Source organism: Giraffa tippelskirchi, chromosome 13 (genome assembly GCF_054371585.1).
Source record: "Giraffa tippelskirchi isolate mGirTip1 chromosome 13, T2T-mGirTip1v1.2.pri, whole genome shotgun sequence".
Lineage (NCBI taxonomy): Eukaryota > Metazoa > Chordata > Mammalia > Artiodactyla > Giraffidae > Giraffa > Giraffa tippelskirchi.
This window is the reverse complement of record NC_137287.1, coordinates 30,989,261-31,010,063: the sequence shown is the minus strand read 5'-3', so window position 1 is coordinate 31,010,063 and position 20,803 is coordinate 30,989,261. Positions and strand designations below refer to the sequence as shown.

Genomic DNA, 20,803 nt, shown 5'->3' with positions numbered 1-20,803 from the left:
GGCAAACGCCGACTTTCCCCCATGGTTCCAACGAGGCTGAACTAACACAGCTTTTGAATTTGCACTTCCTTGTGTGCACATCAAGGATGTCAGCGAAGCCCTGGGAACAGGACATGTGGGCTGGGTCACTGCTGCTGCCAGGCTCTAAGGGCAAGCTCAAGGTGCTTTCCCATAATGATGATTCACCCCCTTCCCAGCCCTGCCCCCAAAGTGGGTCTTGCTGGTTTGCAATCTGACACTTGTTTATTGCACTTGACACTTGCTTGTTACCATCTAGGCACCCAAGGTCACAGCAGTATTCCTCAACCTGCTAAAAAAGAGCAGCAGAACGAATTAGGTCTGGTGGCCCTAATATGTAGTTAAACCTGCAAAAAGGGGGCCAGGTGGTTCTATCACTCCACTGCTTTCTGTGAAGCTCCTGCCAGGGCTGCTCATCAGCCCCAGGGGAGTTACTACCAGACCCACTCAGCACCACCTTGTCCGTCACTGTGGCCAGGTTCCCACCTTGGAAATGTAGCAGGCACTGCCAATCTGGGACACTGGACTCTAAGCCCCCAAGGGCTAAGTGACCAACTTATCCAGAATTTGGAGTTAGGAAGTTTCTGTTTCATTTAATGGACAAAATTAGCTTCTTTTAAAATTACAACTGCAGTGTGAAGATTTTAAATGAGCTAGTAAGAGCCAACCGTCATGAGATCCCTAAATAACAGTTGCCTATGGAAAGTTAAGCAAAGCGTTAGGCTTGGGGAAGGAAATGGCCCACGGTACCTAGGGTGAACTTCATAAGAGCCTGCTTTGGATCCAAGATATAGTGGGACTCTTCCTTCACATCAACAATTGTGGCAAACTCCTTCACCCGAGCGGCGCTCGGAGCACCCAGCCTCTCCGCGTACAACCAGAACAGATTGGAATCCAGAAGGTAGATGTTTAGGGTCTTGTTGGTTCTGCAGCTCAGGCCTGTGAAGCTGGAGCTGTTTGCCTCCAGTTCAGGAAAGAGATACCTGTTCTCCTCAATGTGAGGAACAGAGTCCAGGCTCTCAACCTCGCACTTCTTCTCCAGGGAAGAAAATGCAATGGGCGGGGTTTCAAAGATACCTTGTTCAGAATCAATGAAGCCTGCTACGCCCCTGTTTATGGTCCTGCAACATGCAGTGTAGTAGCTGAAAGGGCTGTAGAAACTTAGAAAATTGCTGCATTCTATGCTGTCTGATGCCACATGATAAAAGGTCTGCTCCTTGAGGTAGAAAGAATCCAGAGCTGCTGCCATCTCGAAGAAGCTGCACTGGGGCACGCTGACCGAGCTCGGCCTGAGGCCGCCGGCTGTCTGGTTGACACACAGTTCACACACATTGTGGGTTCTGGAGATGGAGTGCCACCGTGGCAGCACCACCGTGTTGCAGCAGGGTGACGCCGTTATCAGTGGCGGGTCCGGTAGCCGGGCTGGGGGCTCAGGTGCCAGGGACTTGAACGCCGGGGCGTCCACTCGTCGCAGGTGCTGGAGGAGCCGCTCCACCACCTGGTCCCCGTGACAGTTGTTGTACTCCAAGGCCACTTCGGTGATCTGAAACACAGGGCGGAGCTTGTGAGAGGGGCTAGGGGACCGAGGGACTGACCCGGGGGCTCACAGGCCTAGAGAGCATCCTGTCTGATTCAGAAGGAAGAGCCCTGGCCGGAAATAGCAATAAACAGGAAGCTGTCACACCTAGAGCTATTAATAGAGAGGTCTGGGTCACATTTCAGATCATGTCACTCTGTTAACAAATACTGAACCACCTGTTTGTGGAGACAGAAGGGGTCTTAGAGGGAGATATCTTAGCCTATCACGTGACAGGATGAAGCCGCTCACCCCACAATACACATCCGGGTCGTCGAAAAACCAGGGACAGAATCTAAGTCTGAACCCCCAGCTGAGTCACTTTCCTTTACATCCTTAGACTCCTCCAGAGGAGGTCTTCATTCTTCCTCTTAAATATAACAGCCTAGCCTAAAAAAACTTGCCAAACACCTAACGAGTAGATCAACTATTTCACGGCATCTGTGTTTCCAAATAAATTCATGCACCAGAGGAGCCCACAAATTCAACCTGTTCCACACCATACTCCTCCATTTTGCCTTCCTGCTCCTGCACCACCCTCTCTGGAAAACAGCACATTCAAACCAGAAACATCAGCCAGCCCTGAATTCCTCCTCCGCATCACCCCCACCTCCAGTCCAGCCAGCACTGACTTGGGCAGCGTCTCTTTTGCATCCTCACGGCCACTGCCTTCGACTAGGCCTCCCTCCTCACAGGCCACCATTTTCTCCCCCCACCCACTGAGCCTCCACACTGCCACCCCTTATTTTTAAAAATACCACCCAAAGCATGAGGCTCCTCTGCCAAACGACAGTCAATGGCTTCCCTTATCTGGAGGGGAAAACCAAACACAGTCTGACCCAAGTCTGCCTTTCTGGTTGCCCCATCATCTTTACAGCGGGCTGGGTCGGGGCCTCCTCCACCTGACAAACCTCAACACTCTCCCCAAGACCCTACACCAGTAAAGGCAACTCCACCCCAACCTGGGGAGAGGCAGGTTCCGCATCTTTAAGGTCCCAGAAGTCCTTCCCAGAGAGCCTCACAACTGTCTGTCGAGACACCCCTCTTCCCCATAGGCTCAGGGATCCTCGCAGACAGGACTGGGCTTGATTTATCCTGCTGTGCCCCCGAGCCTTGCCCTGAGCCAGGCACATACCAAAGGCTCGACAAACACATGGTGAACGGAAGGCATCTCAGGGGAATGTACACACTCCCACTTCTTGGTGAGATGATCCGCTTCACCCTGAGATCAGTGTTAGCCATTTAGATTCAAGTTCCATTCTAGGACTCTTCCATTTCCAAACTCAGAACCTTTCACCACCCAACACCGCCCCAGTTTAATGCAAAAGACCAGCAAGTCATTCTAATCCAGAGGCACTCATACTGCCTAAAACTGTGCTAACGTAAGTCAAATCCCGCCACGGTTAGTTAAAGGGTGTTAAGTCATTCAGGATTCTGTTTCATTAAAGAGGGTGCATGTGTGTGTGCGTGTGTGTAAAAACCATTTAGTACGTGCTTTTCCAATTTAAAAGAAAACCCATATTTTATAACACATGTACTTATGGACAGAGTTAATTTAAGACACATGTGTTTGTTCAGAAAAACAAATTGTTCGAATAGTTCCTGGGCATAAAAAAGGTTACTTTAGATGATAAAACCAGTGTTTTGGTCCCCCCTCCCACATACACATGCACACACAAGAACATCTCAGCCCTTCTTAAAGGGTAAGGCTCCAACAGCACATTATACTGCAAAGTTCAAGCCTATGTGATTAATAAAGCGCCCAGCTGCCCTCTTGCCTCATCTTGGTACTGCTTTATATTCAAAGACATAACAGATCACCACCCCCAGTCCCCCGCCAAACCCACAAAAATTCAAGTACAGTCAGCCCTTCATATCCTGTATCTGCAATTCAAACAACATGGGTCAAAAATATTGAGGGGAAAAAAATTTCAGAAAACAAAGTTTGAGTTTGCTGCACACAGGCAACTATTTACATAGCGTTTATAATGGTATTGAGACGTACAAGATGGGGGTTCGATCCCAGGGTTGGAAAGATCCCCTGGAGGAAGGCATGGCAACCTACCCCGGTATTCTTACCTGAGAAATCCCCAGGACAGAGGAGCCTGGCAGACTATGGTTCAAGGGGTCGCAAAGAGTCAGACACGACTGAGCAACTAACACCGTCACTTATACAGTATTAGGTATAAGTATTATAAGTAATCTTAGAGATGATTTAAAATATACAGGAGGACATGCATAGGTTATATGTAAATGCTATGCCATTTCACAATGGAGAACTTGAGCATGTTTGGAGTTTGGTATATGGATACCAGGGGATGGCTGGATGAAAACCCCACATTTACTACAAACAACTTAAAGAACTCTTAATACTAGAGCATCTTAGTAAAGTAAGAGTGTCTTAGTTCATAAAATAACTGTGTAGTGAAGATTTTCCAAAGAAATGAAGTCTTATTACTTCAAGTCCTCCCTAATCAGAGAATCGACAGAGCCATTTCACTTCCCTCCTCTAAGCCACAGGAGCAGCGTCCACTCAGAAGGCCCCCAGCAGGGATGAATCATGTCAACAAAGAGGCTCCAGAGTAGCCATGGGAGGGGCCTGGCCTGGCAAGGGTCCTGCCTCCCTGTTCCCTCAGGAAGGCTCCTGAGGGCCCAGGAGAAGCAGCATCTGGTGAGCCTGGCCAGTGGCTCATGGACTCTCTGAAATTGGTTTTGGCCAATTAAGGGATCCTGGAGGGAAGGAAAAAATTAAACCTCCAGTAAACCCAATTGAGCAATACCAGGCGCTCTCTGCTGATTGTTACTGCTCTAAATGCCTCCGAATGATCCATACATAAAATAAACTCACACCCAGAGACAGGCAACACACTCAGAAGAGGCAGGCGGGAGGGGCTGCCTTCTGATGACGATCGGCTCTGTGAGCCACAGAAGGGTTTGGAAAACACGGGATCCCAAGGTCACCCTACCACTGCTGGACTGAGTGTGGTCAGGGCCGCCAGCCCGGCTAAATGCCTGTGATGACAGCACCCCCAAGGCCACAGTAAACCCCGCCTGTGCTGTCCACCCCCTCCACACCTCTCCCGAACATCAGTCGCGGCAGGAAGAGGGAACCTGGCCCGTCTCCAGAGAGGCCTGGTTTGACCGCCCTGTCTGTTCCGCCTCACCCAGACCTGAGACGCTGTAAATAATACAGCCAGAGAGGCCACGGTGGGTCCCAACCAAGAAGGCACAGGCTCTCCTGCCCACTTACAGGAAGGAGTGACACCACGAAACGCAGCAGCCTCTCAGCAAGTAAGGGAAACCACTCATCGTGGAACGAGAAAAGCCTCTAAGTCAACGAGGTTCGCCTGTTACTTCTGAGACGCCTCCTCCCACTGTGGCTCTTACCTCATCTATTAAAGGGTGACTCTCGGCTAAGGGATTAAAAGGTATGAATACAAAAAGTGCTGGTCCTTTCTTCAGCTCATTGTTCAGCAGGAGACTCTTGCCGCCGTGCGGCCGCAGCCATCGGAGGAGCATCTCTCGGTTTTCTAAGGCCCACTTATAGATGTTCTCGGCGGTGTAGTTGATGACCTCCCTGGGAAAGACCTGGGAAGGACAAACGCACAGACATAAGAGGCGAGGCAGGATCACAGCACCACCCCCGCCCGGCCTCAGCCCTCTCTTCACAGGTGAGGAAAATGAGGCTCAGAGCAGCCACACCACCTGCCCCGGCCTGGGCGGCTGCACTCTGGCTCCGCCTCTCCAGACAGGGCACTTCCTCACAAGTGGCTTGGAAAGCAAAAGCTTCTGTGAGAGGTGACTTTCAGATCATGTGATTCATCTCTTCCCCTTTAGGCAGAAAAGATGAGTTTGTTTATCTATCAACAAATAAGTTTCCCTGCCTGCTGCTGGCAAGTGACCTCTACCTTCCTGCGTAAAGTGAAGAGAAATGATGGAGTCGGGGGTCATTTTATCCTTGGGAAAATCATGTTTCCCTTGTCCTTGGGGACTCTCTGTTAGGGCAGAAGTTTGTATCTGTCTTGCTTACCTGTCTCCCCACCCACCCCCATCCCCCGCCCCAGGGACTAGAATACCTGGCACAGAGCAGGAACTCAACAAATATTTGCATGAAACTCTGAGTGACCTAGAACTTGTATACAAGGCCATGGATCATACTTTATGTATACAGAATTAAGGAGAGATATGCCTAGATTTTTTTTTGCTTTGTTTTTCTCTAACAAAGTATGTCAACATAAAATTATTTTTGAAATTCCAATGATATAAATTACAGGGTTTCAAACAAAACTCCCCCAAAATGCTTGGAGAGTTGCACAAAATGAGATATTTTATACTTCCCCAAACAGAGGTTTAAATCGACTTATAACAAGATGTCCACTGCTTTTACTTTAAAAAAAAAAATACTGGTATCCCATTAATATTTCATTTGCTGAAAGGAATTCTGCTGCTCTGTCAATGAGCTACCCTTAAAAACTATGGAATGGACACCATGAATTCAGTATCTTTTTCAGTATCTTTCTCAAAGTCCTATATTCTTTTCGCCATCTATTTTAAATTTCTTTCTCAGTACCCGTTACTATACATAAACATGATATATGTTGGTTGTAAAGCATGTTACAAAAGAAGGATGAAGTAAAATGATAGACAGCAGAAGCAGATGAAGTCCAAAGAAACTTAAGACAGAGGCACAAGGAGAATGGGCGGGCGGCAGGAGAAACCGTCAGATTTTGATGCCCAGAGCAGGATGTTGGGAAAAAAATGTTAATTGTCTTAATGAACATTTCTATCTGGAAAACATGGAATATATTTGACTTTGGGAATATAAATTGCAAGAAGTAAAGCCATCTGGGTTACTAGAGAAAGGCAGAAGCCAGGGAGACTGGCCACAGAGGGCGCCCCTCAGCAGTCCCTCTGCAGGCAAGAGCCTTGTACACTGAGCCAAGGGGAGCGTGGGTTTAAAGGCTGGGCACACTGGGTACGGGGGTTCGGGTCCTCACTCGACCTGGAAGTCACTGACGCTGTCAATGAAGTCGGAGAGAGAAAACACTGAAGAAAATAAACTCAGTGCTGGGACTGAGGAAGTAGCAATAAACAGAGCAGAAGCACAGGACTAAGCACAACACAGGTCAGAAGCTCAGAAATAGCTAAGTTGGGGCCAGTCCACCAACAAGCAAATAAAATCAGTCAACAAAGACAACAATGGAAAACCGAGGCGCTCTGGGGTGGGAAGCCACCAGTTTCTCACTGTGACTTGACAAGAATTTCCAAATCCATCTCATCAGCTAAAGGAGAAAAGCATGTCACGTTACTACTCTTGATAAATGGAACAAATGAACAAAGGATAACGCCCAATGGAACCTTAACCTTTGAGAACATGGCCCCAGAGGAACACTTCTCCAATACAGCAATTCTGCAATTTCATCCAAGAAGGAAAGCTAACAAGGCTGCATCAAAATCTAAGAATATAAACAGAATTTCTAGCTGTTAAATCCAAGCGCTCTGGGGCACAGGCTCTAGAGGGGGCTGAGGGGACTCAGTTTGCATATAAAACCATATGCACTCTCCTAGAGACAGCGTCTACAGATTTTACCCAGTTCTCAAAGAAGTCTGTGATCTAAACAAGGTTAAGAACCACTGCGCTAATAGAAACGTGATTTTAAAATACTTACAAGTGATGTGTTGAAATGTCTATGTAAATACACACTTCCAGAGTGTACTAAGGATACCAGTTTCGCAAGATGCTTATTTGTGATAACCCCAAATCGTACTGTTCCTAGGTAATCTGAAACAGAAAATTTTCCTTTATTAAAAAGAAAAAGCCTATGCCTTAATACAACCACAAAACCCAATGATCAAATCTTGACACACAGATTTCCCCGGAGCAAAGCTTTTTGGCCACCTAGCCTAGACAGACAAGGAGGAGGCGAAGAATCCACCTCCTCAAACAGAGCGCACGTCTCCTCCCGAGTACCTGCCTCTGACTAGACCTGCGCTGTTTCGTCCCTGTTCCCCTACTCACAAGCCTCACCTGAGAGCCCAGGCACATACTATTCTCTCTGTCTGGACATTTCCATGCCAGTTCCTTCTCATCATTCAGATCTCGGCTCCCACCCCACCTTCTCTGAGAAGGCTTTCTTGACCACCTGCTTCCAGGCAAAAACACTCAAGAGGATGGTCTGTAAGGGGACACCAAGGCTCCCTCCTGACTCAAGCCTTCTCTTTACCATTACTCTAAGCTTTTAATAGCACTTACTAACGTTTACATAAGCCTACTGATTTATTTAGATTTTCTTTGGTCCAACTTCCTCTTAAATCCTTGTTTATTGCTCTTTACCCCAGCATCTACAGCAGCAGCTGGGCATATGTGTATTGATCTCTTGAGCAATAAATGTTAGTTACATGAATCAATCTAGCATATACAAAGAACTCATATGAATTAGTAAGAAAAATAAAACAGGTAAAAATGGGCAAATCACAGAAAAGGAAATGTAAGAGACTAATTGTGCACTTAACCTCACTATTTCGGAGGAAAGCAAATGAAAACACAATTGCCACTTTTCACATTCAAAATGCCCCAGATTTGAAACATAGGAAGTTCCAGACATTGATGACCAGTAAAGAAATGAGTACTCTGCTGCAAAGCTGGTGGAAAAGGCAGACTGGCAGCCACCTGGGGGAGCAATCTGCTGTGCTGTCCACGACGGAACCCGGACACGGCCCGCAGCCCCTCATCCACTTCTTGAAGCCTACACATGTGCCCTGAGAGTTATACCCAAGGGTAGTCACCAAAGAATTGCCTGCAGATGTTGAAAACAGTGGGGCAGGGCAATCTACACAGCCTGAACAGATTTTCTAAGACACATGTGAGTAAAAAAGCAAAGACACCGTGTACCTTTTATGTGGAAAAATGCCTCACACTTACAAAGTATGTTTTCTCCTACAGGCACATATGGTTACAAATATATACAGAATCTGAAAGGATAATAAAAACTGTTTTGTGCTGGGGGTTGGAGATCAAAGAGGACTTGATCCTTATGTGTGAAGCTTTCTTTTTCCCCCTAAGGAGTATATTTAATGTAATATTTGTGTGATTAAAAGTTGACTAAAATATGTAGTATTAAAAGAGGGTGGATAAAACGATGTAGGAAAAGGTACATTTTTTCCTACCCCCTTTCTGCTTTACTAGCAGATGTTAAGTAAAATATCAGTTAAACATTGTGTGCTACACTAGGTCGTTCAGTCATGTCTGACTCTTTGTGACCCCATGGACTGTAGTCCGCCAAGCTCCTCTGTCCATGGAATTTTCCAGGCAAGAATACTGGAGTGGGTTGCCATTTCCTTCTCCAGGGGATCTTCCTGACCCAGGAATCGAACCCGTGTCTCTCGTGCCTCCTGCATCGGCAGGTGGATTCTTTACCACTGCACCACCTGGGAAGCTCTATCTTATGAAAATAAGTCAAAATCACTTTAAAGTGTCCTGTGCAGAGATGTTCACTGCATCATTATCTACAGACCAAAAAAAAAAAAAAAAACTTTAAATGTTACCAAGTGATATCTAAGTAAACACACAAAGTTTCTAGCTTACTCACACAAGCCCACCTTCCAGCAGGGGTGGCCTCTTCCTCTCAGAAGAGGAGTGACTACTGAGGATGAGGCGAGAGTGACTGTGTCCCTCACACCAGGCTGGACAATCTAACACAAACCTGATGAGTTGAAAATGGCACAGAACCAAAGAAACACAAGAAGAATAAGCCCAAAACGACAGGAAAGGCTTATATACAGGGTGGACGGCAAAGGGTGGGGTGGGGTGGGCAATGGGAGCCAGAGAATGGGAATGAGGCAGCTTAACCTTCCTCTCAGCTCCAGACTTAGAACCACAGCAAAGTTTCACAGCCTTCACAATCAAAACCTAGACTCATTACACCAGCCACCGTGTGGGGATCCAACGTGGAACACAAGCACTAACAGACAAACCTGATGGCACTGCAAACACTGCGCACCTCAGTGAGGGGGTGGTGGCTGGTGAGGACAAAGAACTGAACCAGAGAAGAGCTGCAAACAGTTTCTTGACTGGATACTGTCAAGACAGCGAGAGCCAGGCTTCTCAGGGAAGGAGAAAGAAGTTACACATGAAGAGAGAGAGGAAAGTTAAAGTAAACTCTGCAGTGTCAGACTGGAATCAGAGGAAATTAGAATAAACTTCCAATTTTTAGTATAAACTTATGACTTAAGACACAGATAATAGATACAGGACAGAGGCATGCATGGGCGTAGGAATAAACACATATATGTCTGAGCTCTCCACCTGCTGAAAGGGCCTAGAAGTAATGACACTCAATACCAAGAAGCCCCAGATCTGGGTTTCTAAATGTCATTCTCTAATAAAAAGAATCCGGGGCTTCTTGGAGAAGAGGCTGATCCCAGAGCTGGGGCAAAAGCAGTACAAGATGAGCCTGAAACATCTTGCTGAGACAGGAAAGAAGTGCTCATAAAACGAGGAAAATTTGTTCAAAGGACACAGATGCCAACTCAAGATGCTAATGGCCAAAGCCGGAACAATCTGAGCAACAAAATAAACGACCAGTATTTTTCAAAAGTGTCCACGTCATGGAAAGTAAGAAAAGAGTGAGGAACTGTTACAGGAGGAGACTAAGGAGAAAAAATAATTAGCTGCAACACAGGATCCCAGACCGAATCTTGGAACAGAAAACAGACGTTACTGAAAACAATGGCAAAACTCAAATAAGGTCTGCGGTTTACAGACCTTCACACTGGACCAATGTTAATTTCTTAGTTTTGACAAAAGCACCACCACAAATGGTTAAATCATGTTAACACTGGGGTGAAGCTAGGTGAAGGTAGGGCATTAGGAAACTCTGGATCCATCCATCCGCACAACATTTCTGCAACTATAAAACTGGTTCAAATTTGAAATTAAAAAAAAAAAAAAAAGTGGCATAACATGTAAGTTCAGATTCCAAAGCTGCTGGAAGAAAGAGCAGGAGGACCCAGGAGGCGAAATGCACTGGTAGGAGCAAACACACCACCCTCCATCCAGCAGGAGGCTCAATATTGGCAGACCACCACCAATAGAGAGAGGGGTGAAGGAGAAGCAGCCAGTAGGAAACTCATTTGAGAGTCCGCCAAAGTCACCAACATGATTTACTGGAGCAGAGGAATCGGGAGTGACAGCCTGACTCAAAAGCTGAAAGGGGCCATTCAAAAACCAGCTTAACTGCACTCATAAGAATGGACAGCCGCCTGCATGGGGCAGATTTTAACACACCAAACATATTACAATTTCAAAACTTTACAAAAATCACACATTTTAAAAGTTCCTTCAGATAGTGGAAATCTTGCTGGAAGCAGCAGTTTATCTGTTCAGTCTCCTGTGTATAAGGAGCACTTGAATTAGCAGGAGAAGTTCACCGTGTTAAGAATGACACACGAAAATAACACTTCTCATCTCCATATCCAGAACATTCTGTCAGGCAGGGCTCCAGGGCTTTCTACAATAGGGGTCTTTGTCGATTATAAAATGAATAATTTTGTCCCAAAATGAATGAAGCTTTAACATTTTAACTGAGGATTCTGAATGTAGTGAATAATAAAAAACAAAGGCAGTACAAGGCTCTCCCCTCTCCCTTCAGTGGGTACAACAATGGCATGATCCTATTCAATTAATAATAACAATAATAATAATAATAATAAAATCTTAATAAATGCTGTTAGCCAGGTAACTGGCCAGCTACAGTCTATTAACCATCCAGGGAAAGGTGTCAGAAAAACTACTGCAACATGTAATGACATCCTAAAAGAACATCTGGGTGAAAGCAGGAGTTACTGAGGAGTTTCTGTAGCTGGTCACACAGACACGAAGTACATCAAGGTGACCACAGCAAGAAGACTGTGTCTGTTGTCTGCTACAGAAGTTACTGAGTCCTTGGTTTGGTCTCCCTTAGCTACATGGCAACCTGCTGGGCACACAGCCACCACTTGGCTCCCCATGAGACATGGGATGAGCGGAACGAATATATCATGGTATTTCGCTGTTTGTGTGCTTTGAGGAACAAACGGCCTTGCTTTGATCCATGAAATCTTGTCTACTTTCAGCACTTACTGCAGGTTTACCCCTTGCTACCTTTCATGAGGTTGGGGTTCTTTTCTGTCACTCACACAATGCTCTACCCCTGCTTCCCTCACCCTCTGGGTGGAGCTTTCATTGACCTTCCACGCGCCACTTCACCATTTACCTCCTGGCAACCACCAAGGACACACTGAGAATGGAAAGATCTGAAACTCCATCTGGTTTCCACTCAGACTCATCTGGCTCACTTGTGATCTTTCCGGTGTGCATCAGGAGTTTTTGTTTTTGGTCACTGCATCATGTTTTAATATCAGACTGCTTTATATTGCTTAAAACCATTGCTTTAAATTCAATTTTTAACATTAAAACTTCAGTTCAGTATTAAGGTAAACTGAAAACATTCTGAGGCAAGACCTCAGTGAGGCAAAATATTAAAATTCTCAAACATTCCAGAAAAGAACAAAAATTAGTTCCTCTTGTTAGCAAAAGGTTTTTTGTTTCCCTTTTTATTGATGTATGGTTGATTTATAATCCAGTATGAGTTTCAGGTGTACAGCAAAATGATTCAATTTATATTTTTTTTTCAGATTTTCCATTAATAGATGTTTAACTGCTTTCAAATTAGTAATAAAAATCTTGCCAGAAGCAAAGCTACACAATTCACACTCACCAACTAACAGACTACCAGGAAGACACTGAAGTATTAGCTCAAGGAGGTGCCTGCAGGTGACTCAGTATCTTAGGATATAATTGCTTTTTCCCAGGACACCAGGATAACGAGGCCTAGGTCCTAAGTGCATGGTCCTAGGTGGTAGCCACTAACCACGTGTGGCTAGCGAGCACTTGAAATATGAGCAATTGAGGGACTAAATTTTTTACTTTATTTGACTTTAATCTAATTTGAAAGTGATACTCAACTCAGTTATAGGAAAACATTCAAAATATGAGTTTGTAATGTTAAACTAATAACATATTGTAAAGAAACTATATTTCAATAAAAACACACAAAATGAAACAATATAAAACTATTTGGTATGTAAAACACTTTTTTCAGCTGTAAATTGTATGAAATCTAAATACAGATCAAGTATTTCCAGTGAACACCTAGCATCTGAATTGAAGTGTGCTGTTACATGTACAAGACTTGGTTAAAAAAATGTAAAATATCTCAACAGTTTTTATGCTTATTACATGTTGAAATGCTAATAATTGGGATACACTGGGTTAAATAAAATATAAATTATTCAATTGATTTCACCTATTTCTTCTTCAATTTTAAGGCAGCCACTAGAAAATTTTAAAATTTCTCTGTGGTTCATGTTAAAGTTCTACTGAACTATGCCAAGGTGATCATGACGAAAAAGCAAGATTCATGTAACTCAGGAAGAAGATCAGCCTCAGATAAGTCCAGCAGCCAGTAAGCCTTAATAATGGACAGTTATCTGGGAAGGACACATAAGACAAAGATGTTTTTTCGTGAAAACCTCTCTAAATAGCAGAGAATGGTTATTTTTAAGAATGTGTCCCATTCTCTCCTTCAGAAAGGAAAAGGTGGGGATTAAGACCTTGTGACTCTGGATATAAAAACAGCCAAGCTTCTGAAATTAATTCTCTCTCAGAGGTCTACATTAAACAGCATTTGGTGCCCTACAAAGTAAGATACCCAAGGATACACTGAAAGAATGAGCAGACATGCTGGAACTGAATGGAAATTTTCACCTCGGGACCAGCCATCTGCTCTCCAGGAGGCTTCTACGTGAGCTAACCTCTCAGGGATCTCAGGGCAAAATGGAACATCAGGTCGAGAAAAATACTGATACAGAACACTGCTAACAAATAAACCCTGATATTCTTCAAACTGAGTACCACTGGATTAAGTCACGTAGGTTTTAACCTACATGGCTAAGAAGTTATTTACTCCCTGGGAAAATTTCTCTCAATTCTTTACTCTGAGAGGTGGTCACATTCCCAAAGGCAAAACCTGTATTGTGGTTCCTTCCATGCCAGGAACAAGTCTCATTTTACTCTATGCTCTGACATTTTTATTAACTTCTGCTTTCCCACTCTTCTTTCCAAGGCTTTGGACAAGGAAGAAAAAGGAAGACTATAGGATTGTATTAAAAGGGACAACAACAGCCCCTCCAAGGTTACTTAGCATTTCCACTGTAGTGACTTGGCATCAGCCACTGGATGATGACTTCACGCACTTCCAATGCTACATGCATTCATCAAAATAAAAAAATCTGCAAAGAAATGCAACTGTATAGACATGTTTGTCTTCAGTGCATGAACTATAGCTATGGCTGGCATTTTTCCCGCAGAAATGTGACTCTGAGATTTGTTATATTGTCAATTTCTTTTTTTTTTTGGCTGTGCGGCATGGCTTACTGGATCTGAATTCCCCAACCAGAGACTGAATCACCCAGCCCACAGCAACGAAAGCACAGAATCCTAACCACCAGACCACCAGGCAACTCCCTCAAAATCCTTAATGTAAAACACAAAGCAATTATGTAGAAAAAAGTCTGACATGTTTACAAGTAAACATGTAACTTCTTAGCAGTGATTTTCCTTTTACTTGTGAGTTAGGAAGGAGGGAAAGAAAAACATCATCCCAAGTTCATCATTTGAGGGGAACATAAACTATAGAGCTAAACAGGAACTGTCCTATACACTAACATGACCGTAAACACCCTCGCACCATTGTTCTCATTTAGCCAAAGCATAATATTAAAATGATCAATTTGAATACATCTCTTGTATGTATTTCAACTAAGTTTCTTTCTAAAAAAAAAAAGCCTCAGGGAGGGAAAGACTTCACTAAAGAAACATTATCTCCTTAGAAATTCCTCCTCCATCCCCTCTTATGCTGCACTTAGGGTCTAGCATTGGTGTCATATATATATATATATTTATTTATTTATTTATTTATTTATTTTTTAATCATGCTTTACAAAAATAAAAACAATTCTTAGCTGCCAGGTCTAAAAAAAAACAGGCCACGGGACAGAACATTTTCAAGCTGAAGTCTCCTTTAGAGGCAACTAGGGCAAAGCTCCCTTATGCTGCAGATGGGGACCCTGAAGAGTAAGAAGGGGAGACTAGGTGAGTCGTGGTCACACAGGACACGTGCCACTAACACAACTAGTCAGGAGAGCCAGTCCCCAACTACAAGTTAAGAAGATACCACTAAAGTCTAGGAGAAAATCAGAAAACAACATTGGTTGCTAAGTGGGAGACACAGTCAAGGAGTGCAACAAGAGTTCCAAGAAAGGAGCTGGTGGACAGAAATCTCCACTCTGTCTACAGAGCACCAGATGTCACGCTGACTGGGCAATATCTACAACTCCCACAGGACTTCAGCTAGGCCCCGAAAAATTAGGAAGGCAGATACTAACCAGGGTGAGGCACTGCATTTTAAGCAGGATCATGAGCAAAGCCTTGGAGGTGGGAATCGCCATAATAGGCCGCCTGCCTCATCCCAGGAGAGCAGAGGCAGATGGAGTGACGTGGTCGTGGTTCCTATCGCACTCCTCACTTACTGGACGTGACTATATTAAGTCGCTGTTTCTGCTGTAACAAATTACCCACTAATTTAGTAGCTTTAAAAAATATCTTACAGTTTGGAGGTCGAAGTCCAAAAATGGGCCTCACTGGGCTAAAATCAAGGTGTCCAGCAGGGAGTGCTCCTTCCAGAGGTTGCAGGGGAGAATCCATCTCCTTGCCCTTCCTACCTTCAGAAGCTACCTGCATTTCTTGGCTTGTGGTCCCTTTGGTCTTCAAAACCAGCAATGGCCAGACAAATCCTTCTCTCACTGGATCACTCTGACACCACTTTGCCTCTCGATTCCACTTTTAAGAACTGTTCTGATTATCTTGGGCCCACTCAGATACTCCAGAGTAACCTCCCTTTCTCAATGTCAGCTGAGTAGCACCTTAAATCCACACACAACCTCCATTTCCTCTTGTCATGCAATGTAACATACTCACAGGTCCTGGGATTAGAATGTGGACATCTCTGGGGAGCCAGTGACCTGGGGTCTGTTAACAACCTCTCCCAAGCTTCAGTCTCCTCACCTGAGACAGTAACACTGAGATGGTAACATCCTACTTCAAAGAGTGGCAGTGAAGATTGGATCTTCCGGGTAAAGTGCTCTGTTCAGCATCAACTTATCATGCTCAATGTTACATAACAAGCAGTCAAGTGGAGGCCAGAACTGGGTTTGTCTGAACCAAATGGTTTCACTGTAAGTGTGTGACTTTATTATAGAAGGTGATCCCTGAGAGGTTTTTAAGATTTTAATGTTTTGGGTTCTTTGTCTAGGAGACTTATTTCAGCTTAAAACAACAATAAGAAAAAAACCCCACCAAAACCCCACAACAACCCTGGAAAAATAGGATCAAAAATCAAAACACACACAGACAGGGACTTCCCTGGTGGTCCAGAGGTTAAGAATCCATGCTTCCACTACAGGGGGCACAGGTTCCATCTCTGGTTGGGGAACTGGGATTCCACACGCCGCACAGCATGGCCAAAAAGAAAACCCCCAAAACACAACAACAAAAACACATATACATACACACTCATAAAACAGGTAAACTTCAAAAAGGTAGAAAATACCACAAAACAATTAGAAAGTAAAGACAGTGTAATTTTTCAAACACACAGGTCCAAGGATCAGAGTATCTACAAGTGACCACTAAGCTTGGTTCTGAGCTCTCCGCACACCTTTTGCTTCTTTCAGAGCCACCTGTCTTCCACTCTCTTGTTCTTCATCCTCACTCTCTTGTTCCTGACTCCTCATCCTCCTGGGAAACCCCACCCACTTTCAGTCTTCCCTGATTTGACCTGCACACCCCATACCTCCGTGCTCCGACAAAGCCTGTCACAGATGTGTTGCTGCACTCGCCCTGTGGACAAGCCCACCTGTGGGCCACCCTATGGGGGCACTATGGATGGTAAGAGGTGTTACTCTTCTTTACAGCTGGAGTACAAAGTGGACCCTCAAAAGTTCGCTGAATTAATAAGTCATGCTTCTGAATCTAACTCAAGAACAGGAATGTTTGGTTTCAGGCTTAGTGCTTATCTAGCAGCACTGCTTATCTAGCAGGGAGTTGGTGACGGACAGGGAGGCCTGGCGTGCTGCAGTCCATGGGGTCACAAAGAGTCGGACACAACTGAGCGACTGAACTGAACTGAGCAGCACTTACAAGGCTGAGGAGATGTCATAATGGGAATAAAAGCATTTTCTATGAAATAGGATCATATCCTTGCTAAAATAATAGCAACATAATTAAAAAGTCATTTTAAAATGGGAATAAAGAAGTATGGAATTCCTAATATGTTTACTCTAACGTGTATTAATTAGTACCCAGAGGGCCTCAGATCACCAGCAGTTAGTTAGAAAAAGACTTCTCTCTGCAAGTGAGTATAGTGACAATACTCACTAATCAGTACTCATTAATACTCAATAATCTCAACAAAAAGATTATCTGAGAAAACCAACTAATCAAGAAACTGTTTCATTCACGGAGGATTGTTAAACCCAATGCCTAGTCCAAACTTCCAAGAGTTAAGACCCAGGAACCTGAGGAAATACAATAATCTCAGAATCAACCTTGCCTAAGAAGTCAGTCCCTTGCTTTTTGTTTTGTTTTTTTAATGGTTGTTGGTCTTTTAAAAAATGTTATTTATTTACTTATGTGGTTCTTAGTTATGGCATGTGAACTCTTAGTTGCAGCCACGTGGGATCTAGTTTTCTAACCATGGATCAAACCTGGGCCCCCTGCGTTGGGAGTGCAGAGTCTTAGCTATTGGACCGTCAGGGAAGTCCCAGCTCCTTGTTTTTTCAATGACTTTAAGAATGTCACTTACAGGATAAGAAAATCCTACCTTTCAGATCTCTTGATGTTGTATAAATTTTCATAATCTAACAGAGAAATGCTCCAAAAAAGCTTTATTCATGAGTACAGATATGGAGAAGGGAACTTTTTTGTGTCCTGACAGGATTGTCCCAGCAAATCGCAGCACCAAAAAACGCCACCTGGTGGAGGAGAGGGACCCTACACTGGAATTACTTCCTCTAATCAATTTCTATTAAAAAAAAAATTCACTGCAACAGTTATTTTCCAGAAGTGTTCCTTAGAAGACTAATGCCACAAAGTTTGCTGTCAACTATACTCAGGAATTCCTAAAGGTGAAAGAAGGGAGTGGGTCTTTAGTTGACAGTTCAGTATATTTTGAGGATGACATTTAAATATTGTGTGTGTGTGTGTGTGTGTGTGTGTTAGCCACTCAGTCATGTCCAGCTCTTTATGACCCCATCGACTGTAGCCCGCCAGGCTCCTCTGTCCATGGAATTCTCCAGGCAAGAATACTGGAGTGGGTTGCCATTCACTTCTTCAAAATATCATGTGTATTTCAATTTAATCCATTAGGATTCTAGTGTCAGGAGACAGTGAGAAGCCAAGAACGAGCCAGGTTGGGCCTCCGTCCAGCCCAGACTGAGTGACTCCTGCAACTCTGGTCTAGGGAACCTGAAAGGACAGACATGAGGGGACGTGGAGGTGGTGGGCAGGAGATCCAAAGTGACAACATCCCCCTGAGAAAATCACTCCCACCTCGGCAATCTCAAGGTAAAGTGTTCTTTACGAGTTATTCATTCAAACTTTTAGCTAAACTGTAAGAACCGCAGGAGCCCAATGACGAAACCTTGGCCTCAAGGCACTCAGTAATACTGTCTGAACAAACTAGCTCACATTCTGGTGGGACAGAGATGCAGTCAGTTCCATGGGGAGAACACCATGCCTCACCATCATCCCTTGGTGTCCACAGGGAACTGGTTCCAGCCCCACCCCCGCCAACTCCCCTTGAATACAAAAATCCAGGGATGCTCAAGTCCCCTATGCAAAATGGCACAGCATTTGCATGTAACCTACACACATCTTCTGGTATACTTTAGATCACCTCTAGATTACTTATAACACCTAACACAGTGTAAATGCTCAATAAATAGTTGTAGATACAATGTAATGCTATGTCAGTTAGTTGGCAGATGTATGACAAATTCAATTTTTGCTTTGGGGAACTTCCTGGAATTTTTCTAATATTTTCAATCCAGGGTTGGCTGAATCCACAGGTGAACACAGAGGGCTAACTACACAAAAAGAAGCAAGGACGGAGAGCTCCAGGAAAAGGGAAGACGAAGACCTGCTGGTTGGTTTAGGTGCAGAACACCTGGTGTAGATGCTTTTAAGAAAACAGACCCAGAAGTTACTTCAGGTGCTTTCAGTCAGTGGCTTTCTCATTAAACTATTATAGATTTTCAGACTATTACTTTATTCACACACAACATAATTCACACACAATGTGGCCTTGTAAAACAAGCATTTACCCTTACCTCCACTCTCTCCCATGTTATGGCAAAGAAAATCAAACACAGAAAAGTTGAATGTTTTGTTTAAGTGTATAGACCCTGCCGGGGCAGACAAAGGCTAGGGCCCAGACACCAGCTTCCAGGCCCCTGCTTTCCCCTCAGGAAGCACTGCATCCCTTCTGAAGGTCAAATGGACGAAATTTCTTGCAAATTTTCTCTTTTAAAAAGGGCAATGAATCATAGCAGAATATAACAACATTTTACCAAAACACATCTTTACAGTAAACAAATAATCCTAAGACAGAAGAAAATCAAGTAGGCACCCTAAAAATATCAACCCCTCTATCAAATTTTCTTTAGGCAAAAGAAGAAAGAGCCTGTCTGCCAAGATCAAGGTGAAAAGGCTTAAAGAGGAAAGGCTTGGGAGTCTAGGAAGAAAGGAAAAGTACAAGGGACTGGCATCCCCAGGATCCAGAAACACACCCAGAATGCCAGCCCACAGTTAATCATTCAGCACTTTGAAAGGATTAATCAGTAATGAGGGTGTGTAAGACCTTTGGGGCTTTCCACGTGGTGCAATGGTAAAGAACCTGCCTGCCGATGCAGGAGATACAAGAGACATGGGTTCAATTCCTGGATCAGGAAAATCCCCTGAAGGAGGGAATGGCAACCCACTCCAGTATTCTTGCATGGAAAATCCCAAAGACGTAGGAGCCTGGTCAGACGTGACTGAGCATGCATGCATGCCAAGAACATTTACAAAAAATTGAAAGGGAGGTTTGAATAAATGAATAATTATGCTGTGAGCCTAGAAAGGGAAGCTAAATTTTATGAAAATGTCAATTACCTCTAAGTCAATATAAACATTTAATAAAATTCCCAGCCCAATGCACAGATGGATATAAAAGAATATTTCTTAAAACACAAGAACTAAAAGAAGCAGAGTCCAGACTTCACCAGGTACTCACTTACAGAGCAAGAAAGGAAATTATATTTACTCATAAAAAAGAGGGTTCTAGACCAAGAGAAAACACAGAAAATAGACCCAATTACACATAAGACAATATTTTTTGGTTAAGCAGGCATCATCAAGATGAAGAATAAAGGAAGTGTTACTCTGTAAATAGTGCTAACTGATTAGCTAGTAAGAAGTGAGGAAAATCAACTGTGTTCTGTATTTTAAGCCAAGGTAAACCCAGGCAGCATAAAATGTTAAATAATTTTAAAATCCAAAAAGAAGAAAGTGAACTAATTAGTGATCAGATTTTTTAAAAAATAAATAGATCAAGAAAAAGAACCAAAGATTTAACTACATGAAAATATAGAACTGCTATATTAAAAAAAAGATAAAAGTAAAATGGCTGGAAAATAATGGACAGAAATATAACAAAGGGCGACTGCCCACAACCATCTAACAGCAGGGCCAACATAAACTGACGAATCAGCACCCAGATGGAGCCCAACAGGCAGAAGACACAGGTGACTGAGATGGCCCCTCTCAGTACACCACCCCCCGACATCCAAGCAGAGTGCTTCATATATGGTACATTCTCAAAATATTTGTAGACCAATGGCAAGCTAAACAAACGTTAGAGAGTGTCCTGGCTATTTCTAAGGCAATTTTTTTTAAAAAAACAAATCATAAGGCAATGGAAAGACATGTGCATTTTATATACGCTCGTGGCCTGGTGAACCACGACATCTGCTTTCTACCACAACAGTCTAAACACTTCATCAGTTAAGCTC

At 43.8% G+C, this 20,803-nt stretch overlaps 1 protein-coding gene across 6 annotated transcripts in view; it reads right to left on the bottom strand.

Moving 5' to 3' along the window:
• Nucleotides 1-20,803, bottom strand: part of TXNDC11 (thioredoxin domain containing 11) — a 59,268-nt gene that overhangs the window by 10,432 nt on the left and 28,033 nt on the right. For 3 of the 6 annotated variants that reach the window (XM_081560375.1, XM_081560373.1, XM_081560376.1), the window contains 3 exons: nucleotides 7,264-7,376; nucleotides 4,982-5,182; nucleotides 769-1,561 (listed from right to left, as the gene is read on the bottom strand). In XM_081560375.1, the coding sequence (XP_081416501.1) occupies nucleotides 769-1,561; nucleotides 4,982-5,182; nucleotides 7,264-7,376 (1,107 nt within the window). The remainder of the gene's footprint in view (nucleotides 1-768; nucleotides 1,562-4,981; nucleotides 5,183-7,263; nucleotides 7,377-20,803) is intronic. The other 3 variants (XM_081560377.1, XM_081560378.1, XM_081560374.1) reach the window with 2 other exon arrangements.